Here is a 21,199-nt window from a genome sequence, read left to right on the forward strand (position 1 = left end):
ATTTTTTTTAACACAACTGTGTCTTAGTTTAAGGCCAAACCCATTAAGATATCCTCATAGCTTGAAGACAAAGAGTCTTCACTCTTTCCTTCTGATTCATATTTTTTCTTCATATTCATGTTTCAAAACTTTTGTTTCTTTCACCTCTTTTTTACACTGTTTATGTTTCTGGACCAAATGATATTAAAACTACTCTAAACTTAACAATCTGTAAATCTTTTTCTTTGATTAACTTGAATGCTTTTGCCATCAGCAGCCTTTAACTACTGACAAAGGTTAGGAAGAATTAATTTACAAGAAAAAAATAAATTTAAATACAAACCCAAGTGAGTACTGAATACCAGGTATTAATGCTGGTATGTGATTTGTCAAAGCACCTGGTAACACAAAAACTAGTTCTTTAAGAAGAGCAAAACAATCCTGTCTTGTTTTGATACTACGTTCTTTCATCTGTGCATTAACAGCCTTCATAATTGCTGGAACCTATATTTCAAATGAAAATAACAAATTATTCTTAAAAAAGCCTTTAACATTTTAATGAGTTGGGCATGAACAGACAAGAAAATAAGTCACAAGAACTTAATTCTATGATAAGTTATTCTTACATAAATTTTTTAGTTGTGACAGTGTTTAAATTTAAGATGGCTATTCAGCAGTCAGGGCCGGATTTTCCTATAGGCTAACTAGGCTTCAGCCTAGGGCCTCAAGATCTAGAGGGGCCTACATTCAAATTGTTAGCAAAATTAAAATTATACTATTTTAAAAACATTGAACACTAAACCACCGAAAATAAGGAGAAATTCTATGCATATGACTAATAAACAAACATAAAAATGTATTGGTTAAGATCAATGCGTTTGGCTCATTGCATCTGTTCGTTTGTATATACTAGATTGCACCAAAGTATAGTTCATATGTTCACTGATTGCTATGGAAAATACTGACGTGTCTTATACTACTAAGCTCTGGTTTGTTCTTGCATAAATAAAGTGCAGATTGGTGTAGATTGGAACAGACCTATTGATATCCCAACGTTTGGTTATATTCGTGTTACTTCGATAATATGAAACACGTGTTAATGTTATTAGAAAAGATTCTTATTTTAGGATTGCGTACACGATCATTTGATTCTTGCCTTTTGAGTTCAATAGGTTCAATACTTTCATGAAGTGTTTATAAACTATTGAAAAATTTTTTTGTGACAATATCTTCATTTCGCGGAATTCTAGGTAAGTTCTTAACATATGTTTTAATTTGTATATTTTAAAATGTATATTACGTGCTTTATTTTATATTTTCATAATTATATATATATATATATATAATTCATTATTCATAATTGCTATTTTTTTCAATGACACAAAATAACAGTCCCATACAATCTTGATTGAAAAATGATAATTTAGTTTCATTACTGAATTAAAGATATTTTGGAAATATTTTTTAAATTGATTAGTTTGAAATTCAGAAATTATGAAATTAAAATTTATTATTTTAGAAACAATGAATATTATAAGAGATGCGCTATTCACGGAAATGAGTTTTTGTTTTACTTCAATTTATTATTCGAAAATGAATTGTTTATCGAAAATTTCAATAAACAAAAGAATACTTACCACAGTTCAAATATGTAAAATGTTATTTTTTGTATTAATAATAAATAATTAACTTTTATTTATGCACAATAACTAAAATATTTTGTTCTAGATTCTAATCTAAGAATGAGTAAAAGATTTGAAAGTGGTGCTTGCAAACACAAGAAAAAGAAGCTACAAGAGTACGAGGCAAAGAAGTTAACACTGATTATTGCTTAGATGCATGTGCCAACTAGTACTACTCAAATGGAAGCAATGCAGCACGTTGTATGTGAGGACACAGCCATTGCACAAACTCAAAGTGAAAATATGGAACTAATTCAAGAGCAACTTACTGAACACGAATATACAAACGAGCCACAAGAAAATAATACGAATATTCAGAATTTTTTTCAAACACCTAATGAGAAACACCAAGTTCAAGATATTGCAAATTTAGATAGTGATGTCAAATATATGTCTACTGTAACATTTGTTGACTTGTGGACAAATTTATTGCAAAATGATGTATCATACTGGGTAGAGAAGGGCCATTCTCAAGTTCAGTATCACTGTGGACCATTTTTAAATTCAAAGCGAGAATATAAGAATCAGTCCAGATTTTGTACAAAAGCAATTTTTTATTCAACAAAAGCCAATGGAGAAAAATATACTAGAATGGCTTGTGTACTCTCCCTCAAAAGGTCGTGTTTTTTGCTTTGTTTGTAAACTCTTTCCAAATATTGCATGTTCTGCAACAGCATTAACTTCTGAAGGGTTTAATGATTGGAAAACCCCTGCTATCATTCTAACTCATGAAAATGTGGAAAATCATAGGAATGCTATGTTAACATACTTAACAAGAGCAAAAGGGAAAACTTTAACTTCAAAGCTTGAGGAAGAAATAAGAAAAGAGCAGCAATACGTTATAGAAAGAGTTTTCGCTGTAATTTGCATTCTTGTAGAGCGAGGCTTACCATTTAGAGGAGACAATGAAAAGTTTGGAACTCCAAATAAGGCAATTAGGTTTTCTAGAACTAGTAGCAAAATTTGATCAATTTTTAAGAGATCATATCGATCGATATGGAAATACTGGCTCAGGAAAACCTTCATATCTATCTAAAACTATATGTGAAGAAATTATTCAACTTATGGCAAATAAAGTAAAAAACACAATTGTGGCGGAAGTGAAAAAGGCTGGCTATTTTAGCTTTTCAGTAGAATCCACTCCTGACATATCTCATACTGATCAGTTGACCTTAATTATTAGATATGTGTCACCTGAAGACGGTTTGCCAACTGAGAGATTTTTAACTTTCCTTGAGCTAAAAGATCACTCAGGGGAAAGCATAGCTGATTTAGTAAACAATAAAACTACTGAACTTGAAATTGATTTCAGAAAATGCCGAGGACAGTCTTATGATAATGCAGCCCATATGGCAGGTAGATACAATGATATGCAGTAAAAAATTAATGAAAAAAACAAGTTTGCAAGATTTGTTCCATGCACTCTTTAAATTTAGTAGGTCGCTCAGCTGTTGATTGTTGTCTTGATGCTGTTAATTTTTTTGGTGTTGTGAACCAAGTTAATATATTTTTTTCGTCTTCCACAAAAATATGGGCAGTTCTGAAATCACATTTGAAACCTCATTCTAAAGTGCCTAAATATTTATCACACACTAGTTGGGAGGCACATGCAAAAGCTACAGAAGCTATTTTAGAAAATTACAATGATATCACCAATGCACTCAATTATTTACATTCTGATAATAATACAAAGGGTGATACTAGATTGAAGGCCAACAATCTTTTAGAGAAGATGGAAGAATCCGAATTCATGTTTATGCTCCATTTCTGGAATCAAATACTGAGACATTTTTCAAGAGTAAATAAAATTCTTCAAAGCCCTAATATTTTACTTAGTAGTTGTGCAGATTGTTACAGGTCACTTTTGGATATTTTACGTGAAATTAGGGAAGATTTTGAAGCACTTTAGCAACAAGCAAAAAACACGTTGCCAAATACTGAATATAGAACTGCCAGAAGGATAATAAGTAAAAGGCAAGGGAATTACGAAAATTCATCTGACCCTGATGCCTTAGACGAACTCTCTTCAGATAAATTTAAGATTAAATCATTTATTCCTATATTAGATGCACTAGAATCAAATTTAGGAAGAAGGGCTTCTGTTTATGATGATGTAGTGAAAATATTTTCCTTTCTTGCCAATCTTACATTATCAAAGGTAGAACTTCAAAGAGGTGTTGAGCTGTTAATGCAAGAATACCCCAGATGTCAGTCAAAATCTTACTGAAGAACTATTTCATTTCCACACATATGTGAAACAAACGCATAAGCCTTCAAAAAATTCCATATTGTTGCATACAGACTTGTATCAAATAATATTCAAAGAAAATATTCAAGTGGCCTTCCCCAATGTGGAATTAATCTTATGGCTGTTTCTCAGTTTAATAGTCACTAATTGTACTGGAGAAAGGTCATTTTCAAGACTTAAAAATATCAAAAATCAATAAAGAAGCATGATGACCCAGACGAGGTTGTCTTCATTGAGTATTTTGTGCATTGAAAATGAGACCTACAGAAAAATAGATTTTGATGAACTTATAGAAGAATTCTGTGTGAAGAAGTTTAGAAAGAAATTCTTCTAATCTACTATTTCGTTTTAAATGTATATTTGGATTCAATCAGTTCTTAAATAAAATAACTATTAACATAAAATTTAATATGATATACAATTTGATATTTTCTTTTTTGTGATCTTGTTTGAATAAAGTTCCATTTTTGGTTTAGTTTTAAGACTTAAAATTCATAATAATTCATACTTAAACTTTAAATGTGAATTATTATGAAATAAATTTATCTGAATTGAATTTGGTTTAATCTTCACTGTATTGAATATATTTAATTTAATTTGATAGAAAATATGATAATTTATATTGCGTATTTTATTTTCGTAGTCAAAGATTTTCATTATTTTAATTTAGTTTCTTTGTAAATGTTGTGTGTTATGTTTGATTAGTTATTGTTACAAGTACTATATGTGGTGCTGAGAATAAATGTCCAAATAAGTGTTCTCGACTTTTTTTTTATTTATTATCCGTGCCACATTTTTTATAAAGGTTAGTACCAATCACAACATGTTTCATTTAACATATTGATATATATCACAGTAATGATGTATTTTATTATCTCTCATGTAATTTACAAACTTAAAAATGGGAGGTGAAAGGGCCTCATAAGTGGAATAGCCTAGGGCTTCTTTTCATCTAAATCCGGCCCTGTCAGCAGTATATAACACTTGACTTTTTGACTTTTTTCCTTAAGTACCTATATTCAATGCAATAATAAATACTGTTTTTGTACATATTTTCCATGCTACAAAAAACTAAACATCTTGCTGTACACAATCATCATTATCTATGACTATCAACATTTATCTTACATAAAAAACAATTAAACACAAATAGCAAAAACACTGTGATTACTGCAAGTGCAGTGTAATGCTGGTGTTGATTGCTGCATGTTAAAACAATTTATAACCATGCATAAGAAGTATTGTTTTATATTCTATTCTTTTAGCTGTCACTTTTTTATCCGAGAAACAAAAAATTCAATGCAGTCTTCAAGAAATATTGAAAGTTTCAGTTATTGACTTTTTACCAAAAGATAAAAAAAGACATTAAATTCAAGAAATGATACTGTTACCTGCAGTAAATTTTATCATTGTTCTTACTGGCATTCAAATGGTACAAAATGTGTATTTACAAGTGGGGAATTGTAACGATTCCCCACAAGAACGGAGATAAAGCATTTATTTAGAAAACTGGATACAACTCTACATCAGAGAAACTTCTCATAAAAAAAAAAAAACCATATTTTATACTATTATAATTAATTGGCTGAAAAATTAAACTACTTGAGAAACCATTACTTGATTTATTGATGAAAAGGCATAACAAACACTGTACTCACAAAGTCATTTTGTGGTTGTGATAAGTGCCTTAGATTGATATTATGGCTATCTAAGACACTTATCAAGATGTTTATTAGTTACTGAGCTGTAAGCCAAAGTAGTTACCTGAGCTTGCAACTGTGACAATGGAGCATCTTCTTGTTCCATACAGTTAGGATCAAGGTTTGAACCTGAAGATGGTCTTGCCTGACGCAGCAGTGCCATATAAGCATGAAATATATCACTCTTCACATTTTCTTCTCTTTCTGCAATAATATAATTTTTTTATTTTAGCCATTCTTTTAAATTGTAATCAAACTTAAATATTAAAATGAATTCATAAATTATATAATCATTAATAAAACTGAAAAATTATACTTTCATACAAAAACTGTAGCTAGTTTTGAAAAAAAAAATAAATAGAAATAAAGAAAAAATTAAAATTATAATATTTTTAAAAAGTATTTATTAATTTAAACTTATTTCTTTTGAGGTAATCCCCATGCAAAGGTTTACAAAACAATTCTATAATACAAAATATTATAATTAGACTTACAACAATTCCAAACACAATAATAAAAGTTATATTCTTAAAAAAATAATAACAAAACCTATATATTCCAAACCAAATAATAAATTAAAACAAGACAAAAAAGAAACAACAGACAAGCCATAGATTGTTTTTAAAATCACTTAACCATCAAGCCCTTTATTTTCAAAGTTGCAATAAAAAAAATAAATGCTATTCAATTTGACTGCAAGGCTTAAAGTTATTCCTACAAGGATTTTATCTGAGATAGATCTGTTTCAATGTACCCATGTAATGGACTTCTTCCAATAACACTGAATACAAGGCAAACCGCAGAAAGTGAAAGATATCATCAGACAGAATCAGGTTGTGCACATTGGAATCAAAGAGAATGCATATATATTTTCTTAAAAAACAATTTCAATCAACATGAAAATTGACCCATCTCAGTCAGGCTATTATTCACTGTTTGTAAATGCTAGTTCAGAATTGTAAATATGCTTCGGCACTGTATATTTTTGAAGAAAGAGGTGAAACTAGAATAAATAGTGGAATTTATATTCTTTGAGATATTAGCTTTTACCTTTTCAAAATTTTAGGTATGTACTATTTTTGCTAAACTACATTCTTACTTAAAAAAAATACTCAAGGAAATTAATTAATTTTAGTTAGATTAACTAATTATGGTGCAGATCTTTATCTACACCATCATCCAATACCATTAATTGCTTCAGCTTAATTTTGGTAACCTATCCAATTCCACAGACTTTACCAACCAGTTCAACGTTTTCTTCAATATTACCCATTCTAAATGGTCAGTTTCCAGCTAAACAATATAATTAGGAATATTAAGAGCCAGATATTTAAAAGCTGAGTGGACTACATCAACCTTCTCAGTACATGTATTGCCATACATCGGAGCTCAGATTTCAGAAGAGTACAAAAGTGTTGAATTTACTAAAGTTTAATAAATAATTTAACTTTTACAGTCCATAAGTCTGACTTAGAATTAACTAACAATAACTCTCACTTTATCAGATCCTACTTTTGCTCCTTTAACAAATTCATCCACTGCCACTGCAAATTTACCGGAGCTGAAATAATATCTAAAATGACTGTAAACCTTTGATTTATTGTTTAAATTAAAGTATACAGGGCTCACTTCTTATTTCCTTCCTTTCTGACCAGAAAAATTTTCATTTTTTTTTAAATGTTTTTTTTTTTTTTTTAATATTATTAACAAAGCAGTACTGATCTAAAATATGAAGTTTTTAGTTATTTTTGGCCAGCCCAGCTGTAACCAAGTCGCCAAATCATTTATATACAATATAGCTGATAAACTCATATTACTAATTTATCCCTTAAAACAATTACGCAGGTAAATGGAAACAGAGATCACTAGTAAATAACAAAAATAGCAGAGATCTGAGAGAATTACCCTAAAGCATCACATATGAAATCAACAATTTATGTATCATACCATCCTTTGCATTCAATACTGATGCTGTAAGACAGTAAATATTAACAGAATGTTCAAAAGTTTAGTGCTTAAATGAGATACCTTGAAAGAAACCTTATAGAATGTAATTAATACCCCACTTGCTCCGCCTATTCTTTTAAATTTTACTATCTCAAAAACTTTTTAAACCCACCAATATTCCAAAAAATAATTTTAGCATGCCTCATCAACTGAATTGCTGGTATCTTCTCCGGGGATAAAAAAGATTTCAAAGTTCCCTGTTGCAGGCTCTTCCTCTTGGTCTTTACAAACTTTTTTTTAAGATTATGCTGCCCACCTAAGTTGTTGCTGCAGAGCTGTTCTCCTCCAAGACCCCACCTGCTTATCTCTTATAGAACCTGTTTCTCTCACTTTTTGTTTAATCTCTACCACTGAACTTATGATGCGCAAGTCAGCACCTTCTGCTGAGCAAATATAAATTTTGCAAAACCTGATTTTAGTCGCCTACAGTCAGGCATCCTGCTTATTACAGTACACCCTGTAACAGCATTCTATCATAATACCCCAAGTAGAAAACTTACAGCTTCACAAATACTATGAAAAGGCTGCAATCCATTCCAATTGCAAGTTTCTGGCTCATTCAACAAACTTATTTCACTATTATAGCATGCACACTGCAAGTTTTTATTGTGTTTACTTTAAGAACATTAATTTGTCTCCTTAACTCACATTTTTTATTTTTTTAATCAATATTCTTTCTACATTTTTAAAATAATCCCTAGTATACCTCTCTAAATATTTTGTCTTTATCATCCATCTTTCCACAAGAGAGTTTTGTGAGTTTTCTATTTCATATGTTTGCATAATTAATGACGCTATCTGCTGTTGCACATCCTCCAACTTAACAATAAAGTGCCCTATAGCAAAGGATATGAGGATTGGGAGTTCAGGATTCTAGAAAGAATTCATTTGTTGTTATAACAAACTCTGAGTTGCTGGTATCTTCTCCGGGGATAAAAAATATTTCAAAGTTCCCTGTTGCAGGCTCTTCCTCTTGGTCTTTACATTCTTTTTTTTAAGATTATGCTGCCCACCTAAGTTGTTGCTGCAGAGCTGTTCTCCTCCAAGACCCCACCTGCTTATCTCTTATAGAACCAGTTTCTCTCACTTTTTGTTTAATCAAATGAATCCACTTTTTGTTGTTATAACAAATGAATCCCTTTTAGAAACTATTTCCTCAGTATTATCTGAGGACAGTGCTTTTCAGTAACATAACTATTATAAAACAATCCATGTTACTATATATAATAGTTTTTTTTAAACTATTTGCATCTTATGGTCCAAAATGAGTGTAAACGTCAAGCAAAACAAGCAAATCTCCATGCGAGCTGTTGAGGCCATTAAGCAAAAAGAGACTCTTCAAAAACATAGGAAATCTGGAAGACAGAACCTGGGAAATTAAACACAAACTATTACTATGCACAAAGTTTTGCTTGTAAACACAAAAGTAAATAAGCCTGTTCAGGAGTAAAATCCAAATCAAATCACTTAGTCGAGACCCCCCCCCCTAAAATAATAACAATAATAATATTAAAAAGACAGTAAGTCATATACACCTCCCCATGAATGAAATAATTCAGTTAGGAGACGCTGAAACACTGAATTTTAATACAGTGCAGAACAGCTGATTAATATTTATTTTCTGTCAACAGAATATGAAAGCTTTAGTATCACTTATTCAATCGCTATAAAAAATTCAGATTAACTCCATAGAAAATACTGCATTAAGAAATGTACAGCAATATAATTAAAAATAAATTTATTGTAATAATTACATTGATAATAAGAATACACACATTAAGCGTATTTCCTAGAAACACCATAAAATTAAATAATATTTATATATCAATAACCTTGAATCAGCCAAATAATAAAATGTTTACTTAATATAAAAATCAACACACTGGTTTCCATTATTAAATCGATAAATAATTACTAGCATAAATTTTTATGTTACCAATGACCTTTCTTTCCAATTAAAGATACCTTTTCCAGTATTTATTTCATAAAAACATAAAATAATAAAAATAGACAGTATATTACTGAAGAATGACATTAAATAAATTTATAACATATACAAAAAGAAAAGAAAAAAAAGAATAAATAGTAACTTCTTTCACTTTCTTTTCTTTCTGTGCTAATATTTACATTAAATTAGGAATATATATATATATATATATACATATATATATATATAAAGAAATAGAGATATTAATACACTTTGTGCTTGTACAACTTTTTTATATTTTAGAAATAATTAAAAATAACAATTTTTTTTAAAATAATAAATTCATAAATACCTTTAAAACGTGCAATAAGTGCTGGTGATACAACTCTATACATTTCAACAACGAGATCCCTTCTAGTAGCAATAACTGCTTCTAGGCATTTAGCAGCAGCACGTCTGACTTTCCAGCTCATATCATCATCATCAGAATATTCATCATTGGCATCATCATCATCACCTTCTTCTTCTGTCTCCATTACACCTTCTGCATCACCCTCATCATAATTGTAATTTGGATCATAAGTTATGTATGATAAACATAAGTCTGTTATCTAAAAACAAAAAAATTAAAATATGAAAAAATGTAAAAAATATCTAAAATTATTATTTTAGACTGTACAAATAACTAACACATTCATATAATTAATCACTATTAATGCTGACTGAAAAAAAATAACATTTAGTATTCAAAAATACTAAATGCTAATGTGTCAGATAATGAAATAAGTTTTATTATGAACCCAAACATTACATGAAATAGGTCAGAGAATGCATTAAATTAAACAATAACTCTAAAATAAATAAATTTAAAAAAAGTGAAAGTGTATAATAATAAAATCTGATTATGGTTAGAGAAAACCATTGCTACTATTGAATTTATATGCTAACTTATCTAGCATATTATATAATGCTTTGACATACATCTGAATATCACAATTTCTAAAATAAATAATTTCTAAAATAAAATATAATAATACTTTTTATAAAGTATTTTATAATACTTAATAAAAAATCTTTCTGAAGCTTCTATTCTCATTTACTATCTCATTATTTCATTTTTTATTCAATCTATTTACTGATTTTTTCCAATCTTTTCTATGCCCAGATGTTAACCACCTCCAGCTTCTCTTTGCCCCTTTACATATTTGGATCATAAGTTATGTATAACATAAGTCTGTTATCTAAAAACAAAAAAATAAAAATATGAAAAAATGTAAAAAAATATCTAAAATTATTATGTTTATCATATTTCCTCTTGTTACATATTTCCGACCAATAGTCCAATCATACTCCTTAAGCATCTTCTCCTAAATTCATATTGTTTTTCAGTAACTATTTTTCTATCTAATCTTCAGTTCAAAATTCACATCAGAATTATTGCTGAATATGAATTATTGCAAGTAAATTTTCCATCCATACAAAAGCGCACTTTTAACAGTTTTACAAAAGATGCTTCTTCAAGTCTCTACTGTCAAACTACACAACCCTCTCTGCTGAATGCTTCCTTAGCCATAGCTGCTGCTTTGATTTTACTCTATTATTCTGGTTTCACAAAGTTTTCCAACCTTTTGCTAACATGTTTCCTACACTATATGTCTGCATTGTTTTATTTATTCAATTATTCCTTCCTCATGTATATGTCCATTGTCTTGTTGTCTCCTATCCTCAATACTCTGTTTTCTTAACATTTATTTTCATACAATATTCTGTCTTAACATCTAACTTTTAAATCCATTGTTAAATATCCTGTACATAACCTCTTAAAAAAACTGTCATCTTTGACATGATTATTCAGCTCAGTTTCTTCCCCTAGTAGAAATATCTTTTTCTTTTAGAGCAATTTTTATCATATCTTCACCACACAAAATAAATCAAGTTGGTGATTGGCAGCCTTTCTTATCTTTGTAAAATAAACTATTCAGTTAATGTATAATTAATTTTCATAGCTGCTTTCAGATTCAGATAAGATTTTTAAAATTATTCTCCTATTCTTCAAATCCATTCAGTTTTTTTAATATTTCCAACAGCTTATCAGGTTTGAAATGTTTTGAGTGCTTTATCCATATCTACCCAACTTACTTATTCCAGTCCTCTTGTTACATATTTCCGACCAATAGTCCAATCATACTCCTTAAGCATCTTCTCCTAAATTCATATTGTTTTTCAGTAACTATTTTTCTATCTAATCTTCAGTTCAGAATTCACATCAGAATTATTCCTGAATGTGAATTTAAAACCTACTGATCTGCCACGTCATCTTGACACTTTAATGCAATGTGCTTTTCTGGAGATTAGAATCAAGGATTTAAGAAAATCCACAGGTCATATCACTTTACGGAAAACGTAGTACCTCCTGTAATACGTTTTCCTAAAAGACATATCCCTTTTATTGACAGTTTATTTTTTTTTTCTTTCCCCTTTCTGGAACCACTCTTGGAGCATTACCTCTAACAGGGGAAGTGCACAGCCATCAGATGCCAGTATGCAGAGTGCCTGCAATATCATTGCATGAAGACGATCCCCCACATGGTTTGGGGGCCCTCTAAGCGCTCAGCTATGAACCTGTCCAGCCTGGCATCCTCCGGCATCGAATTCCCTGTCAAGTTTTCTCTGAGGCATATAATCTGTCATTCACTTTCTTAACGTAGTCCTCTACAGCCTTCCATTCAAGGGGTACTCTAATCATAATTCTCCGAGTGTCTTCTGGATTAAACATGACCTCTGCGCCCAAGGCTTCCAGCATCTCTTGGCATTCATTCTCAAATTGTGTATAACTTAAATAAACATGTAGAGGGGTCTCCTCCTCAGCATACATGGGACAAAAGGCTGAGTGATCCAAACAGAATCTGTCCAAGTAAGATCTATAGCCTCCATGGCCCACCAGGAATTCTTAAAGAGTAACCCAGCAACCCATAAGTCCTTCGGTACCAGCTTCTAATATGCATGACAATGCGGTGTGTCCACCGCCCTTTTCTCCCCTTGTCCCACCTGCTTTGCCAGATTCCTAAATACTCCTCTTCTATAATAGCAGAAATTCTCCTCTTATCAACAGGAAATAGAGGTCCCAATGCCCGGAGTCTCTCTTCCTTTGCTCAATCAGTAGATCTATAGGTAAAAGGCCAGCCAAGACCTCGGCTGCCTCCTTGGAAACTGTGCAATAAGCACAGATTATCCGTAAACAGCATCTCCTTTGTGAAGCCTCGAGTCATCCTAAATATTTCACAAACTTAGTGACGCTACCCCACAATTCAGCCCCAAATACATCGTGGCATGTGCAACTCCAGCCAGCAGTTTCTTCCACAACTAGGTCGGGCCACTGCATTCGGGTAGGAGACCAGCAACCAACCTCATCGTCTTCTCCACTATGGCAGCCACCTTATTGGCCTGTGTTCCAAACTGGAGCCTTGAGTCAATCCAGACTCGAGGTATTTAATCACAGGTCTGATTTCGATCTGTCTTCCCTTGGGTGAGTCTCAGCTTTGAACGTCTCCTGGCAAAAGAAATTGCCAATATCTCTGTTTTAATAGGAACAAGCGTGAGGCCCAACCCTGGCTTGATAAGCATTGCATATTGTTAACGGTAGCCTTGTGAACTGTGTCAACTTCCACCACCAAAGCAAGGTCATCCGCGTAATATCCACCAGGGTCCCCTTGGTGGAAGGGAGATGCGGAAGACCCCCTTATAAGACAACACCCAGAGTCAGTCTGAGGACTGATCCCTATGGTACTCCTCTGTATAAATAACGCTCAATTGTTTTTCCATCTTCCAGGCAGCAAACAAGCCTATGCCCAGTTTATGACTTGATCATTTGTCAGAGATACAGCAGGATTTAGCACTCCACTAGCGACCCCATTACTGCAACGTGAAATATGCAATTGAATGCATTTCTCATGTCAAGGGTGACGAGCACGCACATTGGCTCCTCCTCACAGCTCTCTCTGTAACCTGGCACACAGCGCCCACCACATCAATGGCGGATCTCCCCTTCCGGAAGTTGTATTGGCTGGGAGACAGTCTATCCACCCTCTCCCACACCTCAAATATTCTGCATTGGAGCTTCAACACTTTCGCTAGGACTTCTATCATGGCCAGCAACCGGTACGAGGAGGGTAACTCCACTCCGGGTCCCTCCCCGGTTTGAGAACTAATACCAGCCACTGGCATCGCTATCTGTGGGGGAATATCCCCTCTGCAAGGCAAGCATTATATACTTCAAGAAATACATCCAGCCCGCCACCCTTATCACCAAATTCAGCCACCGGTCCGGGCCCCCTTGGGGACTTGCACAACATTCCATCCAACTTGCATAACTCCACTTCTGTAAAAGGGAGTGGAATCTCTCCATTATCCCTGTCATCAGTCATTACCTCTTGTCTATCCGGAAAAAGGCCATTGTTTATGCCCCATACTTCTTGAGCATCCAGCATAACAGGATCCCTGGGCCTCATCCTTCTTTTAACCAATATAGTTAATGGCCTGCTGTAAGGGTCTACCTCTACCTCTAAAATTAACTCATTCCATGCTTTACATTTTGCCTCTCGAATGCATGATGCAAGGCCCTTCTTGGTCTTCTTGTACTGGGCCATACATACATCCCTCAGGACAGGAAAATGAACCCTAGTCATTTTCCTTCTGGCCGTTCAACACACCCATCTCTTGTCAGCAGTCTCTGACGACCACTTTCTAATATGTCTCCTAGGGAGTCTGCCGCAGGCAATCTCTAATGAGGCCACTAGGGCCACTAGTTTGGTGACCTTCTCTTCCACTGAGCCAGGGGCGCAGACTTCACTTAAGTCAAGCACCTCTACAAAGACAGTTGACAGTTTACTGATTCAACCAACAAACCAAAAAAAAGAATAAACCATATATTAATTAATATTTGCTTTGTATTTTGGGTCAGCTTCTTCATTCATCATATCTTTTATTGTTTATATGAATTCAGAGTTTAGGATTGCTGTCCGTGTTCATTGTCTGCCAGAGTTCATCTTGATCTATGGGACTTTTATTCTACTGAACTGCAATATTTCCTTCATACATATTCCTATTACCTTATAAGTATTTCTTCCTTTTTATAACTCTTTTCCACCTTCACTCTTGTACTCTTTTTCTACTTATCCCTTACTGTTGTTCTTTTTTATTTCACATATTAGTTTATACAATCTTTTTCATTATAAATTTACTAGCTGCAGGACATGCCTAAGGCACGCGTCCGCAGCTAGGCCCTCCAGGCAGGTTGCCCTGGCAGGCAGCCTCTCAGAATGCTATTATTAGGTGTCCAAAATTAATTACTTCTTGTGTAAAAAGGATTTTTTATTAATGAAGAAAATTGATCAAGAAAAAGAGAAAAAATATCAGCAAATCTTACCAATTAAATTTGGTTCAAATTGGTTTAGGCATCTTTTAAAGATTGCATCCTCTCAACATTTTCATCAAGATCCATAATATCCATATGCAAATTTACTCAATACAAGAGCTGGAAGCTTAAATATAAATTAAATTAATTTATTATTTATACTCTTATATTCAATTTATGAAACAAATTATCGCAATATGAAACTAACCTTGACACAATAACAAAAGAGAAGCTGACTTCAAAATCAATAGATCACTAAGGATATATAAGATTCAAAATTCTTCTAATTTTGACCATTATTGTTTCTTCTAATTTTGACCTTTATTGTTTACCATTTGATTTGACCCACGTGTTTTGCCTATATGTATGTTTAATCATAACTACAAAGCCAAAAAAAATTATATAAAGATTCTAAATGGATAATCAATAGTATTTTCAATATCGATTTATTTGTATTCAAAATAATTGTGTTTACAGATCTGCTACGATATTGAATGAATGAAATACGGCAGTAAAATTTATTAATTTATTTATAATTATTACAAGACTGACTAAGAACAGAACATTAGAAAAATTCATTTAATAACAGTAACAAAAAAAGTGAGAATTAATAAAGAGTAAAAGAACGAGTGAAAATTTATAGAGTAAAAAATGTGAAAAATTTTTATTTTTACAAATGAAAAAGGAGGAAATAAAACCAGCCTTTAACAAATAATTTATTATTTACTAGCAGACCCGGCAATGCTTCACTATTCCTAATTTTGACTGTGCATATATATATAGATTAAATGAACACAATTGAGTTTGATAAAACATTCAAAATTGAACATTACAGAACTTCACAAAATTTAACCTTCCACTTTATCCCTTTCCCTCTCCTCTTTTTCTTTGACCCTTTTCCTTTTCCCCCATTTTCCCTTTCCCAATTTTCCCTTTTTGTCCATTTTTTCTTTTTTCCCTATTTCCTGAGTGTAAATCACTCTAGTAGTTTTTTTTAATGTCAGACGTACATATGAACACTGCCTTTTATTATATAGAACAAGAAAGTCTGTCTGTATATTTTTTTGTTTCATAAATATCTCGACACAGATACCACCTAGCAGGTACATATTTGCAAAAGTTTTCTTTTCACATTAATTAATATATATTCTGAATATGAGCCAAATTGGACCATAAATACAATTTTTTGAAATATCTTGACATTTATAATAAACACATGGCGAGTCTTTGAACAATGGAACAAGACTGACTAATAACAATAGAGCATTAGACAATAACAAAAAAAGTGAGAATTTATAAAGAGTAAGAAAAAAGTGAAAAATTTTTATTTTTACAAATAAAAAAGGAGAAAATGAAACCTGAGTCAACATAAATAATAGATTTCATGAAGAAAAACAATCCCAAAAATAAAAAACGATATTATTAATATATATTTTGCACACATGTATGTGTGTATATGTATATATATATATATATATATATATGTATATGTATGTATATTTATATCTGTATGTGATATATCAATATATAATAATATAACAAGTATACACCTGTACACATGACCACCACAAGACAATTGCTAATGAATTGGGATTTTCTGTTAGTGATCAGTACATTTTGGTGATAAACTAAGGAGGACAGAGACGCACACACGCACACGCACGCACACACACACACACACACACACACACACACACACACACACACACACACACACACACACACACACACACAGAGGCAGCCACACTTATGAATGCCATTTAGTAAGATAGGATATGTTTCAATATTTGTCTGAAAGCAATTTCTCATTTGCTTTTTACTTCCTTGTACAAAGTAAAGTATTGTGATCATGAAAAATTTTGGTTTTCAGATTTCATCAGAAATATCCATTTTGACCATCCCTGAATCCATTTTGACTAGTTTTGGTATGCCATCTGTATGTACATGCAGATGTACATACCAAAATGAAGGTATAACCTTCTATTATGGAGGTTACATACATATGTGCGTATGTATCCTCCATAACTCAAAAATAATTAGCCATAGGAAGTTGAAATTTTGTATTTAGGACTGTTGTAACATCTAGTTGGGCACCTCCCCTTTTGATTGCAATTGCCTGGACCATAAGTGCCCAGAAAAGCACAAAATTAAAAAAATTTGGATTTTGAACTTTTTCTTAACTGCTGTAATAAGCCCCCATTGAAAGCTTTTCAATGACATATCATAAGTGATATTTTCATTGGTTCCAGAGTTACAGCCAAATAGGATTTTAATTAATTAAACAGTTGGATCAAGAGGAAAAGTCATATCAGTTCGAATCAAACTTTAACTCTTTTTAAAAAAAATATTTTTTTTTAATTTATAGGTATTGATTTATTAATAATTATTAACCTCTGAATAGTAATACAAATTTTATGATAATAATTTATCATAAAATATAATAAAATAATTAATTAATAATAATAAAATAATAATATAAAATAATTTATCAATAAAACCATTAAAAAAAAAATATGATGAAATATCAAACGTTATTAATGAAATAAAATTTTATATAAATTTAATTTAAAAAGATGTGTATATGTAATTTGATAAGCATACAAGGAAGTCATGTGGTCCCACTTCAGATTTTTTCATTTTAATTCACGACTCAATTTTCTGAATTGAATGGGAAAATTTAATGTAAGAAAACAGAAAAAATACAGAAAAAAAATTCGGTATTTTCCCTTTATTTTTCTATCTTCTATATTCTAAATCTGATTTTTACTACCATGAAAATCAAATTCTGTAATTAAATTAGGGGCAGTCACAACCATCTATCCTTTGCATGTTAATTTTAGTTATATTGAAGACCCATTCTTATAGACCCATATCTTTCGATCAATCCATTTGAATTGTCCCAAAAAAACATAAGCTGGTTGCTTGACCAATTCAAAAAAAATTGAAACTTACCCACTTGTTTCCTACATATTTCAGAACCTTAAAATTATTTTTTTTTTAAATTCTTTATTTAAGCAATTTACCTGTGGTGACCAATTTTGTTACAGTGTGCATAACTGTTTTTGTTATTGTAAGGTCTTTACGGAAAAAATCATAAACAAAACGTAATTTAATCATATTTTCTCAAGGTAAAAGATTGCTCCACTGATTTATCTCTTCTTTCTATGAGAAAATTACCAATAAAATTGAACATGAAAAAAGGTGAAATTTCACATTTGGAATTTTTTTCAAGAGGCAGGGATGCCATATGCAGTTTGAATTATTTTTTTATATGTAGGTATTATATGTTAGCAGTTTTACCATAAATAATATTAATGGTGACATACCGTTAAATTTTTATGAATTTTTGAAAACTAATTTTTTTTTAAATTCATATTTTGGCTTCAAATAACTCTGATGGGGCAGGTGATAATCTCAAATTTGCACAACTTACAGTGTTTTTGTAGTTAGTTTATGGCAAATCTTGTGTTTTTTACTAATAAAAAGTTATAATCTCTTAAAAGTGATGAAAAACTTGTTAAAAGCGATACCATTTTGACTCACTACATAAGAGCTCCAAGAAGGTTTCAAGTCTTCTTGGCAGTTAATATTTTTATAACCGTCACTGTTCTTAGTTCATTCAAATGAGATCAACTTTCTCGGGACTTAGCAGTTCGGTACCCACACTTTGCCTTCTTGAGACTTTAGAAATGATGTATGTAGTCCAGCTAGGTGGAAAAAATGAATCTCTGCACATATCATTTTCGAGGCTAATATCTGTCACTTCTCCTATCCACCACTGATCGTCATATGCACAAGCAATAGTCTTTTTCCTAAGTGAAAGTGGTACAATACTTGACACAGGATGGTCTTCATACTTCTTGGAGTCTAAAGTAACGTAACATCTTACAATGCCTTCTGATACTGGAACATACTTGTGGTAGCTTCTAGTATCAAACAACTCTTTCACAGCAGTCAAATGATTTATTAAGTTTCTGAAATCTTAGCTATCTCATCTGATTTTATAAAAAGATACTTGACATTTTCCAGCTTGTGATTACAAAATGAATACATTTCATCAACATTTAGTATCTGATGTTTAATGACCTTTGCAGGCTTGCCTTTGCCACCTCCCACACCATCACAGACGTTTTTCCGATGGAATGATCCAAAGAAGTAGCATTCGGCTTCAAGGTCGAAGTCTTTTTTGTGACTGCACAAATTAGCAAAATTCTTTTTATTTTTATATTGACTTGAAGCACCATCAGTAAAATAGATGAGTTTTTTAATGTTCTGATGTACTTCCTTGTTAAAAGTTTTTGAAAGCAATAAGATGTTGCTGTATTGTGCTTCAAGTGATCACTTAAAATACAAACACTTCTTTGTGAAAAACTGGGCTTGAGATTTTGACATGAAATGGTGAGTTTCAGCTTTTCCAATTTTTACACTAATGATTCGAAAAACTCATCTTTGGTCTGAAGAACAGTAATCATCAGTTGTTATCACTGATAACAACTATCAGTTGTTATCAAGTGCCCTATCAGTTGTTATCCACTGTTTGTACATTATTGAATCTGGCAACACATCATACTCTTCAGAAAAGTTGAGTATGCCAAACACTGCCTTCTTACCTGGACATTTAGTGCACAAATTCATCATACAGCTGTAGTTATCCTTGTCACAAAGATGTCTATTAAGTCCTTATAAACAATACTAAGTTTGGGATCATCAATCATGAGTTTGATGTTCTGGTGGTGGGGACAGACACATACTGTATGAGTCCCAGATGCACCAGCCAAGATACACCATTTTGGACGGAGTTTGCAAAACTTTGATCTTCTAAATTTTTCCTCAGGGTTTTCACTTTTAAAGGAGACATACAATTCATTTAAGTTTATCAGAAGCTGCTTTTGCTTATGCACTTTGACACCATCGACATACATGCTAACTCAATACTTTTTACCAGGACACAGCCTATTATTGTCATCTTCATAAAATAACACAAATTTTTTAATTGTATTGTTACTAATTCCTGTTTCATGTCTTTTACTGAACTCCGGTAGAATGTCTTGCTCATTAACTAATTCTCTAGTAAGTCTAACCAAAGGCTCTGACACATTGAACTCTGTTACTATTTTAGATCTGGTCCAACATTGGAGAAGTAAACAGATAATTTTAACCCCCGCTTCTTTAGAAGCAAGAACACAATTTTCTGTCGGTTTTAAAATAAGATCATCATATTCATGTGAAAAAGATAGAGCTGGATTTTCATTTTCAGATACTTTTGATTCAAAACAATTCAAAATTTTTCCTAATTTTTCAGACAGCTTAATTATTTTAAATTTTAATGCTGATGGCTGATTGATGAACGCAGATGTTTTATGACACTCTTCATTCACATAAATCCTATGGAACATTGTTCTTCCATTGTTTTATGTGAAATTACTTGAAAATAATGTAAAAATTTAACTGATTTTAAAATTTGTAAATATAACATTATTAAGAGAAACTTATTTATTTAATAAACACCGGATGAAATTTGAGACACTCGGTAAAAATCTGAACAGGTTACTGACTAATGTCAGACTGATCTGTCTGTAACTGCAAAGCTAAATGATGCAACAAGCATAAATGAGAATGTTGTAACATGAATTTTCCTGTCGACTGGAAATCACTTCAAGCATCTGTTATAACATGAACACTGCAGTTGAATGGTTCAAACAAGTCTATTTTAACTAGAGTAGAAGTTATAAAAATATTAAAGTACTAAGAAGACAAGAAACCCCCTTGGAGCACTTATTTAATGATTCAAAATGGTATCGCTTTTAACAAGTTTTCTATGATTTTTGAGAGGTTATATAACTTCTATTAGTACAATACACAAGAAACTTTTTTATTTGCCATAAAATCTACAAAAACACTGTAATAAGTTGTGCAAATTTGAGATTTTTATCACCTGCCCCATCAGAGTTATCTGAAGCCAAAATTAAAAATTTTTTTTAAAAATTAGTTTTAAAAATTCATGAATATTTAAGGGTAAGTATGTCGCCATTAATATTATTTATAGTAAAACTACTAACACATACCTACATATAAAAATATTCAAACTGTTATCCCATCCCTGCCTCTTGAAGAAAATTACCAATAGTGAAATTTCACAGTTTTTCACATTCAATTTTATTAGTAATTTTCTCATAGAAAGAAGACAGATAGGTAAATAAACTGCTGGACCAATCTTTTACCTTGAGAAAATATGAATAAACT

The 21,199-nt window shown here is 31.7% G+C and overlaps 1 protein-coding gene across 1 annotated transcript in view; it reads right to left on the reverse strand.

Moving 5' to 3' along the window:
• Cand1 (Cullin-associated and neddylation-dissociated 1) overlaps nt 1–21,199 on the reverse strand; it is a 118,280-nt gene that overhangs the window by 71,943 nt on the left and 25,138 nt on the right. The window contains exons 7-9 of the mRNA XM_075365910.1: nt 9,896–10,154; nt 5,674–5,813; nt 323–483 (exon numbers count right to left, since the gene is read on the reverse strand). Of these exons, the coding sequence (XP_075222025.1) occupies nt 323–483; nt 5,674–5,813; nt 9,896–10,154 (560 nt within the window). The remainder of the gene's footprint in view (nt 1–322; nt 484–5,673; nt 5,814–9,895; nt 10,155–21,199) is intronic.

Source organism: Lycorma delicatula, chromosome 1 (assembly GCF_047948215.1).
Source record: "Lycorma delicatula isolate Av1 chromosome 1, ASM4794821v1, whole genome shotgun sequence".
Taxonomy (NCBI): domain Eukaryota; kingdom Metazoa; phylum Arthropoda; class Insecta; order Hemiptera; family Fulgoridae; genus Lycorma; species Lycorma delicatula.